We start from the raw sequence: 20,789 nt of genomic DNA on the forward strand, positions 1-20,789 counted from the left end.
GAAAGTGCTATGAGCTGCCAAAAGACTAATAGATCTGTTTTGGAAGAAGTGCAGCCAGAGTGGTCCTTGGAGGCCAGGATGGCCAAACTTCGTCTCTCATACTTCGGACATATTGTCAGGAGGGACCAGTCACTGGAGAAGGATATCATGTTTGGTAAGGTGAAGGGTCAGAGAAAAAAAGGAAGACCCCCAGCGAGATGGATTGGCCAAGTGGCAGCAATGATAGACTCAAGTGTGGCAACAGTAGTGAGGCTGGCCCAGGATTGGGCAGTGTTTCATTCTGCTGTGTATAGGGTTGTTATCAGTCGGTACTGACTCGATGACACCTAACAACAACAACAACATGTCAAACAAGTCTTTGTAATTTTACACTAGTTTCCTTAGTCAATGATGTCTGGCAACAGCTCATCCTTTGCTGTAGAGTTCTTCTCCCTACCTTCCCTGGCTCAAAACAGTACCATGTAAATAGGAATGAATAAAGTATCTGAAGTCAAAGACACAGAGGATCAACACAGCAAAACTGCTCAGAATTTAAAAAGTCGTTTCTTTAAAACACTCATTTTCTAGAAAGGAGCAAATTATGGAATATCAAAGAATTAGTCTCTAGGGTCTAAGTTCCAGAAAGTCTTCTCAAAGAAAACTGAAGCTAATAATAAAACTGAAGCACAGCACTCTGCAGACAAAGTGCCACATAAATACTTAATGGTAATAATAACCTTATTTGTGCTTGAGACCTATTCTTAGAAAAAACGAAAAGTTGTCTTACAACCACATACTTCAATTTTCAGTTTGGTTTTACTTTTGTTTATACAAATCTAAAACCATATAAAAGTTAATTTTTTCATTCTTAACTCAGAAAAAATATTTTCGGTTTATAGGAAATGTATTAACTTATTAACATACACTAAGGTGTGCTGAACAAAGGAAAGCACAAATTGTAAAAAATTATTTTATTTTCAGGCACACATATGTACCTGTCTATAGCAGATGGCAAGGAACTCTGGTAACGTAGTGGTTATGAGTAGGGCTAAACTCAAGGTTAGTAATTCAAAACAGGAGAAAGATGAGGCTTTCTGCTCCAGTAAAGACTTGCTGTTGTTCAGTGCTGTCGAATTGATTCCGACCCATAAGCAAGCCTGTATAGAGTTTCCAAGGAGCAGCTGGTGAGTCTGAACCAACAACCTTGCAGTTCAAATGACTGCAGTTTCATGTATTAGTCCTCAGCACCACACAAGGACTTCCCCATAAAGAGTTACAATCTCGGAAACCCTCTACTAGGTTGATATGAGTCAGAAATTACTCCACGGCACACCACACCCACCACAGCAGATGGCACTATAGGATAAGCACTAGACTGCTAACTATAAGGGCGGCAGTTCAAACCTACCAGCTGCTTCTTGGAAACCTTACACAGGGTTGCTGTAAGTCGGAATCGACTCGATGACACTTCACAACAACAAACAGATTTTTAATGAAGGTTTGAGATAAAAGCAGGTTCTTTGACAACACAGGACAATAAATAACATTCCTGAATTGTGAATCTACTAGACATCATTCTAAAATTTCACCAGCCCTACTCTTGACTCGATGGCACCTAACAACAATAATACTCTTGATTAGGAGTGGATTTGTTGCCATCTTCTTAGGGCTTACAAGATTCTTTTCCTTTTCTAGACTTAGCATCTATGGTTAATTTAATGTGTCAACTTGGTTCGCCTACAGTTCTTAGTTGTTTGTATCAAACACTAGTCTAGTTGCTGTCTTAGAAGTCATGTGATTAGATCAGGTGGCCTTGGATAGAGCATATTACCATCCATAATACAATATAATGTGATGTAACAATCATTAGCCACTGTAGAGTGGGCTCTAAGCTTCACTTCTTCTGAATTATTTAAAGTACCAGAATAGACAAAGACACACATATGTGGGAACAATAGATGAAATGACAAATCAAGGAATGTCTAGGTCTACCTACAAAGGACTTGACAGGGCATGTGTAGTATGTAGCATGTTATTATAATTTGGACTTCTAACCTCCAGAACTGTGGAAAATAAGTTCTATTCTTCAACATCCACTTGTGGTATTTCTGATATAGTGTACTATGTAACTAGGAATTCACTTCCAAACCCTCTCCCCTTCTTTTACGAGAGCTTAAGAAGCTTTTTTCAAATCTCAATTTTGCTGATCTTCTTTACCAACCCATTCTGGTAATCTCTGCTTTTTCAAAAATATTTGTATGCACTTTAAGAAGAGAAGTGGAAAGGATATTACATTTACCTGGGCAGCCGGTTAAATTTGTGCCTGACTAGAGCACACTTTCCCCCACATTTTTCACAGGAATATTCAAGTTCTTCTGCCTGTAGAAAGACAAGAAGGGAAAAACACAGAAGTGTGAGATGAACCACCATTCTTCCATTATATGCTAATTTTTTTTATAGTACAGTTAATAAAATAACAGCTCTGAACCAGTTTAAATTTTGTGCCTAGAATCACAAGCCTTACTAAATCGAATCCTTAAAATATAGTTATAACACCATGCCCTAATTCAGAATTCCTAATTTCCTTTTTTCTTTCTTTAACTAAAGCAGCATCTCAATTTATGACAGTATAAACAGACTGTAAAGCAGATTCTCAACCTTTGTCTCCAATGGATACATATGAAACCACTGCCAAGAGTACATCCAAACCTAAACATTTAGTCACAGCAGAGATTAGATTACCTTAAGGTCAGACAGAGTCCCTGGTCTGTTAACTCTACCCTTTTCTTATAATGGAATTCAATCTTCTGATGACAACTAAGAACAACTGTTCTAAAAGTACCAAAGTTTGGGGCAGCTAGCATTACCTAGAGAGAACTGAAACAAGAAATCCTTTAACAAAAAAAAGGGCCGTAAAGATACACTACACAGATCACACTAAAGAAAATGTCACAAAAAGAAAGGAAAGTATTTATTTTTGGAAAGAACTTAATGTTTATCAGAGAACAGAAAATTTTTGCCTTACAAAGAGAATTCTACATCAAACTGCTGCAACAAAATGAGGACCAAATTTATACAGACAGAGAGAATCCTGCAAAATTTCTGAGTTGTAAGGACGGCTTCAGAACAGGTCCAATTATGCACCAGAAACATTCTAACTATCACACAGATATTTACTACTGCTTTAGATAATCAAGAATCTTGCCACTTTCTAACAGGATAAATACAACTTTTGGAAAACAAAGAACATATTTTCATTCCTCCTATCTTAATACACCAACTTATAATGTGATCATATTACTAGATCTTATATTTCACTTTATATGCTTCAAATTAATTTATTTACAAGTATTGAACTGCTTATAAGGTTCTTTAAAACACTTGCTTTGAATTTAAATGCCTAATCTATTTAAAGCAATTAATTTTCTTCTGAAATTAACAATTAATTCTAACGGTTCTGAAGATAACAGATTTTCCAAACTTTAAAAAATAAATTTTCCAACTACTTCTCATTTGTTTCTCTAAATAATTTAATGGAAAGTGCTCAAGAAGCCAACTTTAAATATATTTATAATACACAAAATTTAAATATGTATAAAAAATAAATTTTCCAACTACTTCTCATTTGTTTCTCTAAATAATTTAATGGAAAGTGCTCAAGAAGCCAACTTTAAATATATTTATAATACACAAAATTTAAATATGTAAAAATGCTGAAATATTATTTACCCTAAAGAAAAGATCAAGAGAATCTTGAATTGAACGAGGAGGGAGTGGCTTTTTCCTTCGAGGAAGGTCAATGGAGAGGTCATTAAATTGTTCTCTTTTGGGAATAATCTCTCCACAGCTGGAATAACAAAAGAAAACTGTGAAATACAAAATCAATACAAATATACTTGAGAAACATAACTGCCCTCAGAAGTGATCAGGTATGGACAGACTGACAATAAGCAGGCATAAATTGTTGCTAAGTGTCATTGAGTCAGTTCCAACTCAAAGTGAACCTGCATCAGGTTTCAAGGAGCAGCTATTGGGTTTTAACCACCGACCTTGCATTTCAGTGCTTATCTTATAGTGCCACAGCATGATAAATACTAATAAGAGATACATACATACAAGACAAGCTCACTTTCATCCTTACTAAACTAATATAGGACATCATGTTTGGTAAGGTGGAGGGTCAGAGAAAAAGAGGAAGACCCCTAACGAGATGGATTGGCCAAGTTGCAGCATCGATGGCTCAAACATGGCAACAGTAGTGAGGTTGGCCCAGGATTGGGCAGTGTTTCATTCTGCTTTGTTTACGGTCACTATGGGTCGGTACTGACTCGATGGCACCTAACAACAACAACAACATATGATAAAAACCTGTATTTCCAAACAACTTGATATTCCATATAGTTGTTGCTATTAAGTGCCATTGAATCCATTTTGATTCAAGTAATCCTGTATAGGGTTTCCAAGGAGCAGCTGGTGGGTTTGAACCACAATTTTGTGGTTAGTAGTCCAGTATTCATCCTTCAGCACCACACCATGACTCCATATTGCAGTGATTATAAAAAAACCCACCAAAAAACAATAGCAAACTGTGGGTCAAATTTAATCATCTAGTCAGTACTAAAACATATGATAGTTTAAAAAATTCTTAATCTAACCTCATCAAGTATTTCTACAAAAAGAGAGACATTGAATAAAGAATTCTGGTATAATCTCCAGGTCTATTTTCCCCATGACATAGGAGAGAAGATGAGATAGGAAGAGTTTAATCACCCAAAGAATTAAAAGAGAATAAAAGTTTTCATAAAGATTACTTACGCTTTACAAATGATGGAGTGCTGAACCTCAAACTCCAAGTTAGTAATAACAGGACAAGTGAATACCCTGGTGGATGAAATGTCTGCTGAATTTTCTTCTCCAGGAATAGGCTCAGTCTTCCAAATTTTATTTAATTTTTCCATATCCTCTTTCAGCTGGTCTAAGCACTGACTTAAAAATTCATGGGCATCCTAAGAAGGAAATGATAACCTCAATTGGATAAAAATATCTGTTATGAAAACAGCTTATTAATACTGTGATTTACATGAAGAAAACATATTCAGTGGCATATGTGAACATGGTCAGATGTCTTCTAAATAAAATTAGACAATGGATTTTAAAACCTTAAACTATCAGATGGTTTTGCCATTAAGTTGGCTCTATAGCAACCCTATGCACAGGACACGGAATGGTCCTGTGCCATCATCACACCCACTGCTGCTGCAACTGTGTCATTCCATCTCCATGGGGGTCTTCTTCAGTTTTGCTAACTGTCCACTTTACTAAGCATGATGTCCTTCTCCAGGGACTGGTCCCTACTGAAAGCATGTGTGAAGCATGAGAGATAAATTTTAGCCATCTTAGCGTCTAAGGAGCTTTCTGCTTGTACCTATTCCAAGACAGATTTGTTTGTTCTTTTGGCAGTAAATGTTACCTTCAATACTCTTTTCCAATATCGTAATTCAAATTCTTTAATTCTTCTATGGTCAACTTTTATAAGCATATGAGGCAACTGAAAATACCAGGACTTGGGTCAGACTCACCTTAGTCCTCAAACTGGCATCTTTGCTCTTGAACACTTTAGAAGCAGTCTTCTGCAGCTGACCTGACTAGTGTAATACATCATTTGATTACCTGACTGCTGCTTCCATGAGTCTTGATTGTGGATTGAAGCAAATCTTTGACAACTTCAATCTTTTCTCCATTTATGTTATTTATTGGTCCAGTTTTGAGAATTTCTGTTTTCTTTATATTGATGTGCAGCCCCTACTGAAGACTGTGGTCTTTGATCTTCATCAGTAAATATTTTAAGTCTTCTTTGCTTTCAGCAGGCAAGGTTGCATCATTTGCATATCACAGGTTGTTAACGAGTCTTCCTCCAATCCTGATGTATAATATAATCATATGATTCAGCTTCATGGATTATTTGCTCAGTATAAAGAATGAGTAAGTATGGTGAAAGAATACAACCTGGGTGCACACTTTTCCTGATTTTAAAACACTCAGTGTTCTGTTTGAATGACTGCCTCGTGGTCTATGTTTCTCATGAACACAATGAAATGTTCTGGAAAACTCATTCTTCACAATGTTATCCATAGTTTGTCATGATCCACACAAAGTCTTTGCAGTCAATAAAGAACAAGTAAACATATTTTTGATATGCTTTGCTTTCAGCCAGCCTAGATGCATCTGATGCCAGCAATGATATCCCTCATTCCATGTCCTCCGGCTGAATCTGGCTTGAATTTCTGGCATTTCTTTGTTGATGTACTGTTGAAGCCATTTTTGAAGTATCAGCAAAATTTTACTTGAATGTGATATTAATGATTTTGTTTGATGGTTTCCACATTTTGGTGAATCACCTCTTTTTGAAATGGGCACAAATCTGGATTTCAATTGGTTTGCTAGGTGGCTGTCTGCTAAATTTCTTGGTATAAATGAGTGAGTGCTTGCCGCGTTGCCTGTTTGCTGAAGGATTTCAATTTGCAGTCTGTCAATTTCTGGAGCGTTTTTCATCAATGCCTTCAGGGCAGCTTGGACTTCTTCCTTTAGTACCATTGGTTCTTGGTCATTTGCTGCCTCTTGAAACGGTTAGCAGTCCAATACTTATCCTACAGCGCCATACCAGGACTCCATTTTGCTTACAGAATACTTCAACACTGCAACCCTAACCTTGGATTTTTTATTCAGTTCTTTCAGCATGAGAAATGCTGAGGTGTTCTTTGCTGTTGGTTTTCTAACTCCAGTCTTTACACATTTCATTATAATATCTGTCTTTGTCTTCTCAAGCTGCCCTTTGAAATCTTCTGTTCAGCTCTTTCACTTTCCTATTTCTTCCATTCACTTTAGACTTGCTATGCTCAAGCACAAGTTTGAGAGAGAGTCTTTTCTGACATCCATTTTGGTCTTTTCTTTCTTGCTTGTGTTTTTAATGACCTTTTGCTTCCTTCCTGTATCATGTTCATGGTGACAGCCCATAATTCTTCTGGTCTTTAGTCTTTAGTGTCTAATGAATCAAATCTGTTCTTGAGATGGTCTTTAAATTCAGATGGTCAAGGCTATACCTTGACTCTCTTGAGGTTTTCATTTTTTTCAGCTTCAGCATGAACTTGCATATGAAAAAGTGACAGTCTGTTGCATATTGACCTTGTTCTGGCTGATGATATTAAGATTTTCCGCTGTCTCTTCCCACAGGTGTAGTCAATTTGGTTCCTATGTATTCCATACAATGAGGTCCATGTGTAGTCTTTCCTTTTATGTAGTTTGCAAAAGGTATTTATAATGAATAAGTCACTGGTCTTGCAAAATTCTATCATGCAATCTACAGCACCATTTTTATCACCAAGGCCAAGTTTTCCGACTAATGATCCTCTTTGTTCCCAACTTTCACATTCCAATCAACAGTAATTACCAATGTATCTTGATGGCAAGTTTGATCAATTTCAGATACAACAGTAATTACCAATGTATCTTGATTGCAAGTTTAATCAAGTTTGATCAATTTCAGGTTGTTGTTAAGTTCTGTCGAGTCAGTTCCTGTATAGGGTTTTCCAAGGAATGTCTGATGAGCTTGAAACACCAATCTTGCAGTTCAAACCGACTTTACAGTCCAGCAACGCAACACCTCTTCGTTTCTAACTTTGTCATTCCAATCACCAGTAATTATCAATTCACCTTGATGCATGTTTGATCAATTTCAGACTGAAGAAGCTGGCAAAATTTTTCAATTTTATCGTCACTGTCGTTAGTGGTTGGGGCATAAATTTGAATAATAGTGGTATTAAATGGTTTTCCTTGTAGGCATATGGGTATTATCTTATCACTGTGCTTAAAGATAGAATTTAAAGTGTCCTTTTGGACAATTAATATGACGTTATTACCTTGAATTTGTCATTCCCAGCATTAAACTGTAAGAGTGTAGGATTTAAATCGCAATACCAGCCCATTTCCCCTCACTGTTGCTGGAGTTAAGTTCTGTTAAGTCAGTTCCAACTCATAACAATACTGTACAGGGTTACAGGGTTTTCAAAGAGTGGTTGGTGGGAATAAACAGTGACCTTGGAGTTAGTAGTCGAGTGCTTATCCTACAGTGCCATACCAGGATTCCACTTCAGCTCATTAGTGTCTAGGATATTGATCTTTATGCATGCCATTTAACTTTTTTCTTAGATTCATACTTAGTACAGTCCATGTTCTGATTACTAATGGATGTCTGCAGCTGTTTCTCCTTATTTTGAGTTTGTATCTCATCAGAAAAGGAAGGTCTAGAAAACTTTACTCCATTCATGTCATGGCCAACTCTATTCCGAGAAGGCAGCTCTTCCCCAGTTATATTTTGAGTGACTTCCAATCTGAGGGACTTCTTTCTCTTCTGGCACTATATCTGACAATATTCTATTGCTATCCATAAGGTTTTCAGTAGGTAAATACTCAATAGTCTGACTCTCCTTCTTCCTCATCTATTTAAGTCTGAAAGGTCCACTGAAACCTGTACACCATGGATGACTTATTGATATTTAAAATATGGGTGGTATCATTTCCAGCACTGCAGCAACATGCAAGCCACCACAGTACAACAAAGTGACAAATGAGTGGTGGATCAGCTAGTTTGGCATGAAAGAATTAATGATTCTTTACTTTGCTTTTAAAGAAGTTATATTTCTGAAATAGTCTTTGGGACTAAAATAAACCAAGTTCCTGTACTGGCAAGTCACATCTGCATTAAAATATGAGAAAATAAAGAAAAGGCTCTTAATAAACCTTAGTGTAATTCTCTAGGCTTTCTACTATTGATGACTATACATAAAAAAATTCTTAAAAATAAAAATCAGGTAACACAATAAATCATTTCAATTTTCCTTATCTTACAAAGTGTTTGAAAAGAATTATTACTCACATTCTGCATATATCCAGAGAATCTCTCTGCTGTAGCGGATATGGCATTTTTCACCTTCTTGAGTAAATCTTTTTTGGTCTCTGAATTACAGATGTCTTTTTTAACAAGCAAGTGTGCAAAGCGTCTGATAAAACAAAAGAGACAAACAAACAGCATACATTTTACACAAAATTTGAGATGTGTGATTTCTAAAGATTAATTGCTAATAATGGCATATAAAATTTTGCGTTTAGAATTCATTATTATATAAATAATGAGGTAAAAGGTTTCTTAGTAAGTACAAACAATTACCTGAGAAGTGCATTGAGTGGAATTTTCTTCCATGGGATACCTTGCTTAAGCAAATCATTTGCAAATGATTGGAGTGAAAACAGAGATTGCAAAATAGCATTCATATAGCAGGTGTTTCCCAAATTGGAGAAGCTGAAAATGAAGGAATTAGTGCTTTAGATAACAGCAGTTTCTGAAGATGGTAAGCCAGAAAAGTATTGAAAAATTACACTGATGACTTATAGAAACTAATAAAATATTCTCTAAATAATGAAAAACAAAATTACATAGAGGAGATTGTAATTATTGAGATGAAATAAAGTATATGATTTGTGGACTGTAAAACTGATGATCTGCACCATACACATTCACTCAATTCATAATAAAAAGTGAAAAAAAAAGAAATCATTGAAATCTTTATTATAAAAAATTTAAATTGTGAATCTGCTGCTTCTTGGTGTATACTCCATCTTGTTGTTAAGTGTGTATAGAGACCCTGTATAGGGTTTTCTGAGGAGCAGTTGGTGAGTGTGAACCAGTGACCTTGCAATTCAAACCAAACTTGCAGTCCAATGCTTATCCTACAGTGCCACCCCAGGACTCCATCTAGATCTACACATTTCTGAAGGCAGTGTTTTCATCTTTCTAATGCTTACTCCTCCTGGTAGCATAGTGTTGGGCTGCTAATCGCAAGGTCAGCAGTTCAAATCCAACAGCCCCTCTGTGGAGAAAGATGAGGCTTTCTGCGCCCATAAAGATTTATAGCCTGGGATACCCTATACAGGGTCACTGTGAGTCAGAACCAACTCAATAGCACACAGCAGCAACAGCAATCCTTCCCCCAAAGAATCCTGAACTCTGTGATTTACATTATGCCCAAACAGGAGTTCTGGCATCTTATTGCTGTTGTTGTTGCTGTTAAATGCCTCTGAGTTGGTTCCGACACATAGCAACATAGGGTTTCTGAGGAGCGGCTGGTAAGTTTGAACTGCCAACCTTGTGGTTCAAACCAACTTTGTAAGTCCAGGGCATTAACCTTCAGCACCACACCAGGACTCCATTTTAATATTATGCGTTCATTTAGGAAACCTTCAATATTGTCAAAGGTAAAACTGGTGGAGATTCTTCTCAAGAATGGTATGTTTAAGCATAAATGGAGATGGCTTTAGAAGTTTTGTTTTTTATTTTTTTTCAAGATTAAATTATGCTCTCAATACAGGCCTATTAGTGAATTCAACTGCCTCTATTTATTATTGCTTTATTATTTACTCTACCACCTTGGGCAAGTTAATTAACTTCTCTAAGCCTGAGTTCCTTCATCTATACAAGGGATTTTTTTCCAACTTCACAGAGCCACTGGGAGGATATAAAGAAAACAAAAATCTATGCAAACCCTTAGAACAAACTATATCTGGTACACAAGCACTTTACATAAGGAGCTCTGGTAGCGTAGTGGTTACGAATTGGGCTGTGAACCGCAAGGTCAGCAGTTCGAAACTACCAGCTGCTCTGCGGGAGAAAAGATGAGGCTTTCTGCTCCTGTGAAGATTTACAGCCTCAGAAACCGTGTTCAGGGTCAATATGGGTCGGAACCAACTTGATGGCACTTAACAACAAGTACTTTACATAACACAGCTATTCTTACGATTAGTTCTTATACCATGATCTTAACTTTTTGTGTGGCTAATGAAAATATACACTGGAAGGGTATACATTGTTGTTGTTATTAGATGCCATCGAGTTGGTACCGACTCACAGTGACCTCATGCACTGCAGAATGAAACACTGCCCGATCCTAGGCCAACCTCACTACTATTGCCACGCTTAAGTCTACTGATGCTGCCAATGGGCCAATCCATCTTGTTGGGGTTCTTCCTCTTTTTCTCTGACCCTCCACCTTACCAAACATGATATCTTTCTCCAGTGACTGGTCCCTCCTGACAATATATCCAAAGTATAAGAGATGATGTTTGCCATCCTGGCCTCCAAGGAACACTCAACTCTGGCTGCACTTCTTCCAGAACATACCTACTGGTTCTTTTGGCAGCCTACAGCACTTTCAATATTCTCCTCCAACACCGTAACTCAAAAGCATCAGTTCTTCTACGGTCTTCCTTATTCACTGTCCAGCTTTCACATGCATATGAGCTTATTGAAAATACCATGGCTTGGGTCAGGAGCATCTTAGTCCTCAAGCCAACATCTTTGCTCTTCAACACTTTAAAAAAGTCTTCTGGAGATTTGCCTAATACAATACATCGCTTGATTTCTTGACTGCTGTTTCCGTGAGTGTTGATGGTTGATCCAAGAAGAATGAAGTCCTTGACAACTTCAATCTTTTCTCCATTGATAAGAATGTTGTTTATTGGGTCCAGTGAAGGAGTTAGGAAGGATATAAACAATTCATGTTGAACATATATCAAGTATAGGATGAAGTGAGTGCACAGGTAGGTGAATACATAACATTATTTATGAACAACTGAGACACCTTTAATAAGTGAACTCATCTCTAACCATTTTAGAACTCTAATTAATGTGACTCTTTTGAATACTATTCCTCATACCAAGCAAAATACACCTTTTAATTCACGTTATGAAAAGAAGGCAAAAGAAAATTAATTTACCTACCCCTGCAGTTGCTGCTGCGGGTGAGAGGAAAGGGGCACTCTTGGTTTGTTCCAGCCAGTATAATCCTGGTTTAACCTCAGTTTTTTAACGGAAAGTGGGGTTGGCTGAGGAAGAAATCCCAAACTTCTTTTGGCAGAGGGAGTTTGGCTTGTAACATTAGTCCTATAGAAAACAGATAATGAAGAAGCAAAACCATTTTAAATGAATGCTTTTTTCCCCCTAATAAATTCAGAGAAGTCAATATAAATGAAATTATACAGTATTTGTCCATTTGTAACTGATTTATTTCACCCAGCAGGATGTTTTCAAGGTTCATCAGTTGGTATAGCATGCATCAAGACTTCATTTCTCTTTATGACTGAATAATATTCCATTGTTTACATGTATACTAAATGTCATTTGCCCATTCATCTGTTGATGCACATTTAGGGTGCTGCCACTGTAAAAATGGCCAAGTAGCACCACCTCCAACTTCGCAGATCGAAGAACTGTATCCTGAGCTGTTTTGTTACTTCCAAGTTAATTCTGATCCTGAATCGTAACCTGTTTCTTCCCTAATACACCCATATTTGTGAATATTGCCCGAGTTCTGTGTGTCTGTTGCAAAGGATTACCTAATACAGCAAAGAAGTAGTGTGTCGTATCATAAGAGTCAACTTTGGGTTGATACTGACGGTGATTATCTTCTACCTCCCTTCCTCCACAAAGTTACACAAAACGTGATGCTGCCATTTTACATGTCCCAAGAGCAAAATGTAACTGTCATGATTACTCATTGGAAGACCAGAAACAACTGGTACAAGAATTCTGTATTCCTCTGTGCAAATTCACCATCTTTTATTTTTTAAAAAAAGCCCTTTCTTTTTCTGATCTATGAAGTTCTTCAAAAGCACATGAAGAGAGTATGAGCATCTCTCAGAGCAGCTTTTTCCATCAGACATACAAGGTGTATGGTTAGTAGCTAAATGCTTTAGATGAGTAGCTGCAGAGAGCATTGCAGAGCCTCTCTGCATGTTCACTACTTTTCCCATTGCTGTCCTAATTTAGGGGATAAATGCTACAGGGGCAGTAACTGGAGGTACACTAGAAATTGAAGACCACTTTGTAGCATAAAAAAGGAAAAATGTTTTCTTAATTTTTTAAGATATTGATAGGCCAGGCAGGACATCTTGGGTAACACACTAACACATTCACAGAGCTTGTTTTCCCTAGACCTCAGTTTAGTCATTTGACTAAAAATTAAAAAACAAAAGAGCTTAAACTAAAACAATTCTAGAGTATTGTCTAACTAAAATGTCACTGGTCTATGACTCTTTTATCCATTCTGTTATTTTAATGTATTCACTTTGAGCAAACTGCAAATCTATCTCATCACTGAATTATCCAAAGAAAGCTCTTTAAGCTCGTCACAAGACATATAACCAACGCATACCTGTCTAGGTTGGTGCTGCCAGAAGAGTATTCTTTGGATCCAGCTCTGCTACCATAGAAGGATGATGACTGCAAAGGTAAAACTCCTATAAAACAAATGGACACAGGAAATGAAGTTCACTAACAGAAAAATTGCGCCATTGGGCCTGTGTATTTTTTTCACTGTTTCTGTCAAACTAAAGAGTACACACAACAAAAGGCTAAAACAGCAACAACAAAAAATGTTCCACTAACAAAGCAGTACTCATCCTATAGTACTGTAAGTTCTGTTTTTTAGTTTTTAAACCCCTTTTTACACCATCTAATTTTCCTCTGTAACTTATGATCTTTTGATTTATTTATTCTAAACAAAATCAACTGAATACTTATAAAAATTTATAAATTATTTCACATTATCCCCTAAGCTTCCTCTTTCCAATCACTGTGCTATTTTCGTTCTTCTGCTAATTTAATTCGTTAACTTAAACACTTGAAACATCTAAGTTTTGTTCCATTAAGCTTTCTAATCACTCAAACACTACTTCATTCTTTCTACTCTTATTTCTCATAGATGGGCCTAACTTCTATGAGCCTTAACTTATTTTTAAGTCTTCTGTGTTCAATGGACGGTCAGAAGAAAAACAAATCTGCCTCGGAAGAACTGCAGCCAGAATGCTCTTTAAAATTCAGGATGATTATCAGAATATATATCTTGCTTAAATTTCTGTTGATTAACTTATATCCTACCCAGTTAAATAAAGCAAATTTGGAGGGGGGAAAATAATTCAGGATGGCAAGACTTCATCTCTTAATAGAACTTTGGACACATTATCAGGAAGGTCTAGTTCCCAGAGAAGGACAACTTGCTTAGTAAAATGGAAGGTTAGTGAAAAAGAGAAGCCTGCTGCCCGCCCCCTCACCCCCCCCCAATGAGATGGACTGACACAGTGCTACCAACAAGGAGCTCAAACGTAACAATTGTACATAGGGTCTCCCTATGAGTCCAAAACAACTCTATGACACAAAACGACAACATGTTTTATCTACCAGTTGATTCAAAAGCTGAAAACCACTAGCAGTATTTATTCATGTAAATATCACTAATCTCAGAGGTAAGAATTATATTAGTGATATTTGCTTCTAGGGGTCTAATGTCACATTTCCAAAGCACTCACAGAAGAGTGGTCTGCATTTAGAGGCCTGATTAAATGGATTCTCTGAAAAATGATCAATTTCTCAAAATCATAGCTTGCTTCAATTTAATTTTAAGTTGACGATACTAAAATCAGTACAAAAATATTTGAATAGCTAAGGTTTTCAGAGGATAAGAGAGATAAGTAGTGTGGGGAAATAGTAACAAAAATTCAAAGGTAGATTTAAGTTTTATTTCAAAAACAAAAGCATAAAGTAAACTCAAATAACCACTGTAGACATTAATTTCAACCTTTTCTCCTGGAGTTCAAATAATTAGCAACACTGATACAAGGGGAAGACAGTAAAGACTAGATACCTTGTAAACAGACAAAAGCTCCATTGTCTTTCTAATAATTATATATGCCAAACACTTACCTGATGTCCTAGTCTCTTCAGACTGCTTTAAATTCAGCTGTTTCTCTCTACTGCTGGTTAAATACTTTCTTGAGGAATCTGTTATAGCCTTGTTGTTCCTACAGTTAAAATTTTAAGTCAATAGAATACTGTTAATAATTTTAAATAATTTCAAATCAATATAAAAACATCAGATATTGTTCTTAATTTTAAATAACTGTCATTAAAAAATATTTCCATTTCAAGTGTTATTAGGCTTGGAAGGCTACAAGGTGTTAAAGCCTCAAAAGAATGATAACTTAAAGCAAATAATAATCATGAAAATAAACTTCCATTACTAAGTCAAGAGCCAATCTCATTCATGACTGGTAATTAAGGTAAAATGAAGGAACATTTTCTTTATATAAAGTCCAATCAGAGAAAGCAAGATTGCATATGCTTTTTTGGTCAAAAGTAAGACCAGATGAAATGATTTAGCTACTAAAGACAAAAAGATCAATTAAAAGGTAAACTATTCAAGCTTGGGACTAAAGTAAACCAACCAAACAAACAAAATTCCTAAATGTTCTTATAGTTCATATGGTGGTGGTTATGTGACAGCCAGTCAGTTCCAACTCACAATGACCCTCTATAGGGTTTCTGAGGCTATAAATCTTTATAGGAGCAGAAAGCCTCATCTACCACAGAGTTGCTGGTAGACTTGAACTGCTGACCTTGCAGTTAGCAGGCCCGCTCGTAATTCACTAAGTTACCACAGCTCCTTACAGCATAAATAAATCTGAAATAGTATTTACGAAAAGGTAACAACACCTCAATTCATAATGATTACAATATTTTAAATTTGTGAACACATAAGCCAAAATTTATTTTAAAAGCCCCATTTTCCCTTTTTGATGCCCAAATATCTGAACCCATGTTAAGTAGTGTCCACCCAGATAACCGGAGTCCTGGTGTGGCGCCGCAGGATAAGCACTAGATCACAAGGTTGGTTTGAACCCCAAGGTCAGTGGTTCAAACTCACCAGCAATTCCAAGGAAATCCTGTACAGGGCCACTATTAAGTCGGAACTGACTTGATTACACTTAGCAACATTCAAATGTTCATGCTGTGGTTAAAGTGCTAATTTTAGGGGAAACCATGTAAATTAAGCTTGTAGCACACAATTTAGCTAATCCACTCCTATTTTCATTTTTATGACCTCTTTCATATTCTGACCCAACTTGGAAAGTCAGCACTAAGACTCCTGTTCAGAGAACTGCCCTCAAACTACAAGTGATACTTTACCTATACTTTCAGTCATAAGTCAGGTCAGGTGCTAGAGTTCACTTCCCTTGCCTTAGATTTGAACTATAATGTAGAACTTGCAGTAACAGATTTCCTCCCTGGAATCAAGACAAAGTCTAACCTCTGCCTGACTTTTGTCTGAGATTTCACCCAGGTTTGGTTTCCTGCCCTTCAAAGTCTTGTTTTCCCCATTCCTTACTGGTCTCCCTTGGGAGCATTTCCTTAATAAATAATTTGCACACTGATCTCCACCCTCAGAGTTTGCTTCTAGAAACATGATCTTCACCAGGTGGTACTAGAAGTAAGCAAGCCTAGGAAGCAAACTCTTATCAACTAACTCCTGAGGAGGTATTAGCATAGGTACTACATGATTACCACACAGTAAGTTTTCTCCCCTAACCAGCTGCCTACGAGTGGATTCTGACTTGTGATCATGTGTGCCAGAGTAGATCTGTGTGCTCCATAGGTTTTTTTTTTTTAAACTAACATTTCATTGTGGTTTTAGGTGGAAGTTTACAAAGCAAACTTGTTGTCCAGTCAACCAGCATGTTAGATTCTCCCCACTTCCACCCTAAATTTCCCAGTTTCCATCTGAACAGATGGAAAAAGCTGTACAGTTTTCCTGCCCCTTCCTGCATTCCAAATTTTGCTTTTGGGCAAAAGCTGCCGTTTTATTCTTGTATAGTATTTCCCTGCATATAACTCTAAGCAATGTAAATGATACACACACACACACACACACACACACACACACACAGGGGATCACAAAGCCACACAACTTATTTGCAAATACAAATTGGGGGAGAAGGTAGAACAGGAGTCTATTTGCGTAATACGGTAGTTGAGTGGTCTGGGGAGCTGTTCCTCAAGGTGTTCATAGTTCACTTTATAGGACTACCTACTGCTTGGCTGTGGAGTCCTGCCTGGTATGGACAAGCACTCAACCACAAGGTCAGTTTGAGCTGTTAACAAACTAACCAATCACTTCCCAAAAACCCTATAAAGTGTTGCTAGGAGTCAAAACTTAGTTGATGGCACTTAACAACAAATTGCTTAGTTGTAGGAGTCCAGGTGTGGTGCTACAGGATCAGCACTGGACTTCCAACAAAAAGGTGGTGGTTCAAACTCACCAGCCAACCCTATACAGGGTCACTGAGTCAGAAATGACTCAAGGGCACTAAATAACATGGCTTGGCTGTAACGTGATCTCTAGGAGTGGATTCAGTTCTAAGTTTGAAGGGTGTCTAAGGGCTGTAGTCATAGGGGTTCCACCAGTACGTCTGGCTGTTTTATGAATTTGAATTTGTTCTACATTTTTTTCCTATCACACTGTCTGGGATCTTCTATAGTGACCTAGTCACAGTGCCTGGTAATGAGAGATGGGCACTATCTAGTTCTAGCTCTCACAAGGTTTTCAATATTTCAGAGATAGACTGCTAAGCCTTTCTTCAGTGGTGCCTCTACATAGACTCAAAATCTCCAACCTTTCAGTTAACAGCCAAGCATGTTAATCCTTGATACCACCCAGGAACTCCCTTTCTCCCCCAGAAAACCAAAGAAAACCTTACATGATGAGAAAGAGGATCATGACCTTCCTGTTGTAGGTCTAGCCTTTTTTGTTCAACCCAGAACATACCTCTGAAAGTTTATGCTATTCCTTGCACAGAACCAACCTATTGAGAGCTCGTACCCTTTCATCCCTAAGCCAAATTGACTTTTCACTACCTCAGAGTCAATTCTGCCTCACAGCAACCTTGTATAGGGCTTCTGAAACTTTAAATGTTTTTGAGAGAAGAAAACTTCATCTTTCTCCTGACAAGCAGCTGGTGGGTTTGAACTGCCAACTTTGCTGTTATCAGTCCAGTGCTTATTCTATAACGCCATATCATCATTCACTTTTCACATAGGTTTTATACACACACACACATATATGGAGTCCTGGTGTTACACTCAAGGTTGGCAGTTCAAGCTCCTTGGAAACCCTCTATAGGACACTGTGGGTCAGAACCAACTCAACTGCACTTAGCAACAAGTTTATATTATATATATATACATATATATACATATATATATATATATATATATAGAGAGAGAGAGAGAGAGAGAGAGAGAGAGAAACCAGGAGCTCCGGAAGCACAGTGGTTACAAATTGGGCTGTGAACCGCAAGATCAGCAATTCAAAACTACCAGCTGTTCTGCAGAAGAGAGATAAGGCTTTCTGCTCCTGTAAAGATTTACAGCTTCAGAAACCCTGTACAGGGTCACTATAAGTCGGAACTGACTCCACAGCACATAACCATCACTACCACCAAGAGTTAAGGGGAGAAGAGAAGGGAGGAGTGAATTCATGCTAAAGGGACAGTCAACAAGAGCAGTGGTTTAGAGTTCTTCCTCTCTACTCCTCCTTTAGGTATTACATATTTAAAAAAAAAAAAAATCTGCCACAGCTGTGCAGTCTCTGGCAGAAGCCATAGAGAACAATGCCTTCACTGAGGTAATGCAAGGGCCAGCTGCATTTCAAGGCTTTTCCATGAAGGATATTGTGCCACATCCTTATGGCCTCCATGGTTTCTGGAACCGAAGTGATTCAAAACTCCTATAAAAGAGCCAAAGCTAACCTCTGGATTTGAGTTGGAACCGACTTGATGGCAATGGGGCTAGAGTGTAACCCACAATGTCTTCTGAGAGCCTGGGATCATCATCCGTGTGGTTCCCTCCCACTGGTAGTGCCTGAAAACAAATCTCTTTCTCCACAAACATACAAAAATATGAAAACTTCTGTTTTAGAGGTTTTCTACTTAGTCTACCAAGCCCTGGTAGTGCAATGGTCAAATGCTTGGTTGCTCACAAAAAAGTTAGCAGTACAAACCCAACTGTCACTCAGCAGAAGAGAGACTTAGTAAGCTATTCGGCAATGATTAAAGCTGAGCAAACCCTATGGAGCAGTTCTACTTTGTCCTACCAGTTACTAGGAGTCAGAATCGACTAGATGGCATGCAACAGCATCTATTTAGTCTATTATTCTCCAGCACTGGTAAGGTACAGAATTAAATTAAGCAAATGCCCTGAGTAAAACTGATAAAAGAAGAGGAATAGGTTCATCTCTCCACCCCTCCTCACTGAAATTCTAGCTAGCACATGTCTTTAGCTGTTGTCTCTCTAGCTCAGGGAGGACACCATTATCTGGGTTGATTTCCCTGCCTCTTAAGAGCAGCTGCTGGACCTGGACTATTCCAGATACTTAGTCTCTTTTTCTGCCTACAAACTTGGCAAATGCCCTAAGGAAAAAATTGGCTGCAGAATACCACATCATCTTTTGGAGTTGTTTCTCCTTTCTCTAGATTTTGTTTGTTAAATTTTGGCTATCTCAACTAAAGATTCTTAATAAATATTCACTTTTTACGTCAATTTTTTTTTGGAAGGTATTGTTATCCTATAACCATCTTAACTAAAATCTCATAACCGTATTTGTTTTATATTCAAACTTGGCTTTGAAAAAGAAAATTAGAATAATTTGAATACTTATGTAGTTTTTACAAAGCAATATATTATTACTAGCTATTCACACATCTATTAAAAATAAAACAAATTTCTAATCTAATAAAATTGTGATTCAGCTGTATAATAAACTACATAATAAACATTAATAAAAAGGTAGGCTAAAAGGAGCACAATGAAATAACCAAAGCAGTGTCATTGGCAAAATCCCCTGTCCACTATATCAACAACCTACAGTGACCAAAACATAAACAATCTTGCTCTGCTATCTTTTGGAATTCTTATAAATTGAGCAGTAGCTCCCCAATCTTCCCTAGTGGTTATAATTATCAATAAAAGAAAAACTGACTTAGTGCCAGAAAGGCTCTTAAAAAGCAACTCACGATGATGAATCATTTTCCTTAGGATAATCTTCATTCAACTCTGAGCCAGATGATAGCATTCGTTTCCTCTTTTCAGTCCTGTTCAGTTTTGGGAAACAAGGTAATTTAAGACAGCTGTAATTCACCCATTAAAACTAAACAAACATAATCAAGGACACAAACTGTTAACTGTCTATAACATATTCAAATTACTGCTGTTAAGTGCCCTTCAGTCAGGTCCAACTCATAGCAACCCTGAACAGGGTTTCCAAGGAGTGACTGGTGAGCCTGAACTCCCAACCTTAGGAGTGAAACTGACTTTGCAGTCCAGTGCATTAACCCACAGTGCCACACCAGGACTCCAAAACTACTGTCCTTCAAGCCGGATTAGAACCAGTGACCCGAGGATATCCAGTTAATACACCTACAGTCCTCCACTCTACCAACTGAGCTATCAAAGAACTCCTAAAATTAGCAAACTATCTATTTGTATGCTCAATATGTATAAGTACATAAAAACATACTTCTAATTAACTTGCAAAAATGCACTCTACACTTTCTTCTTTACTTTCTCTAACACACCTAAGTCATTAAACAGTCTCACTTTCATCTTCAAATTAATGGTTTTTCCAAAAGGCTTAAAAGAAACTTACAAATGGGTACAACTAATAACAAAGTATATAACGGCCACCACTCGTTTGTCTGTCGTGCTGTGGTGGTTTGAGTTGCTGTGATTCTGAGGGCTATGCCACTGGTGTTTTAAATAACCAGCAGGGTCACCCATGGTGGACAGGTTTCAGATGAGTTACAAAACAAAGACAGACTAGGAAGAAAGAGTGACAAACTACTTCCGAATCGCTAGTCACTGAAAACTCTAT

General features: G+C 37.4%; 1 protein-coding gene across 1 annotated transcript in view; it reads right to left on the minus strand.

Annotated features, from left to right (window-relative positions):
- Positions 1-20,789, minus strand: part of USP37 (ubiquitin specific peptidase 37) — a 69,316-nt gene that overhangs the window by 27,287 nt on the left and 21,240 nt on the right. Inside the window, exons 5-13 of the mRNA XM_006867863.1 lie at positions 19,933-20,010; positions 14,789-14,886; positions 13,242-13,326; positions 11,810-11,971; positions 9,203-9,334; positions 8,912-9,035; positions 4,795-4,985; positions 3,709-3,826; positions 2,279-2,358 (exon numbers count right to left, since the gene is read on the minus strand). Coding sequence (XP_006867925.1) covers positions 2,279-2,358; positions 3,709-3,826; positions 4,795-4,985; positions 8,912-9,035; positions 9,203-9,334; positions 11,810-11,971; positions 13,242-13,326; positions 14,789-14,886; positions 19,933-20,010 — 1,068 coding nt within the window. The remainder of the gene's footprint in view (positions 1-2,278; positions 2,359-3,708; positions 3,827-4,794; positions 4,986-8,911; positions 9,036-9,202; positions 9,335-11,809; positions 11,972-13,241; positions 13,327-14,788; positions 14,887-19,932; positions 20,011-20,789) is intronic.

This window comes from Chrysochloris asiatica, unplaced genomic scaffold (genome assembly GCF_000296735.1).
Source record: "Chrysochloris asiatica unplaced genomic scaffold, ChrAsi1.0 scaffold00110, whole genome shotgun sequence".
Classification (NCBI taxonomy): Eukaryota; Metazoa; Chordata; class Mammalia; order Afrosoricida; family Chrysochloridae; genus Chrysochloris; species Chrysochloris asiatica.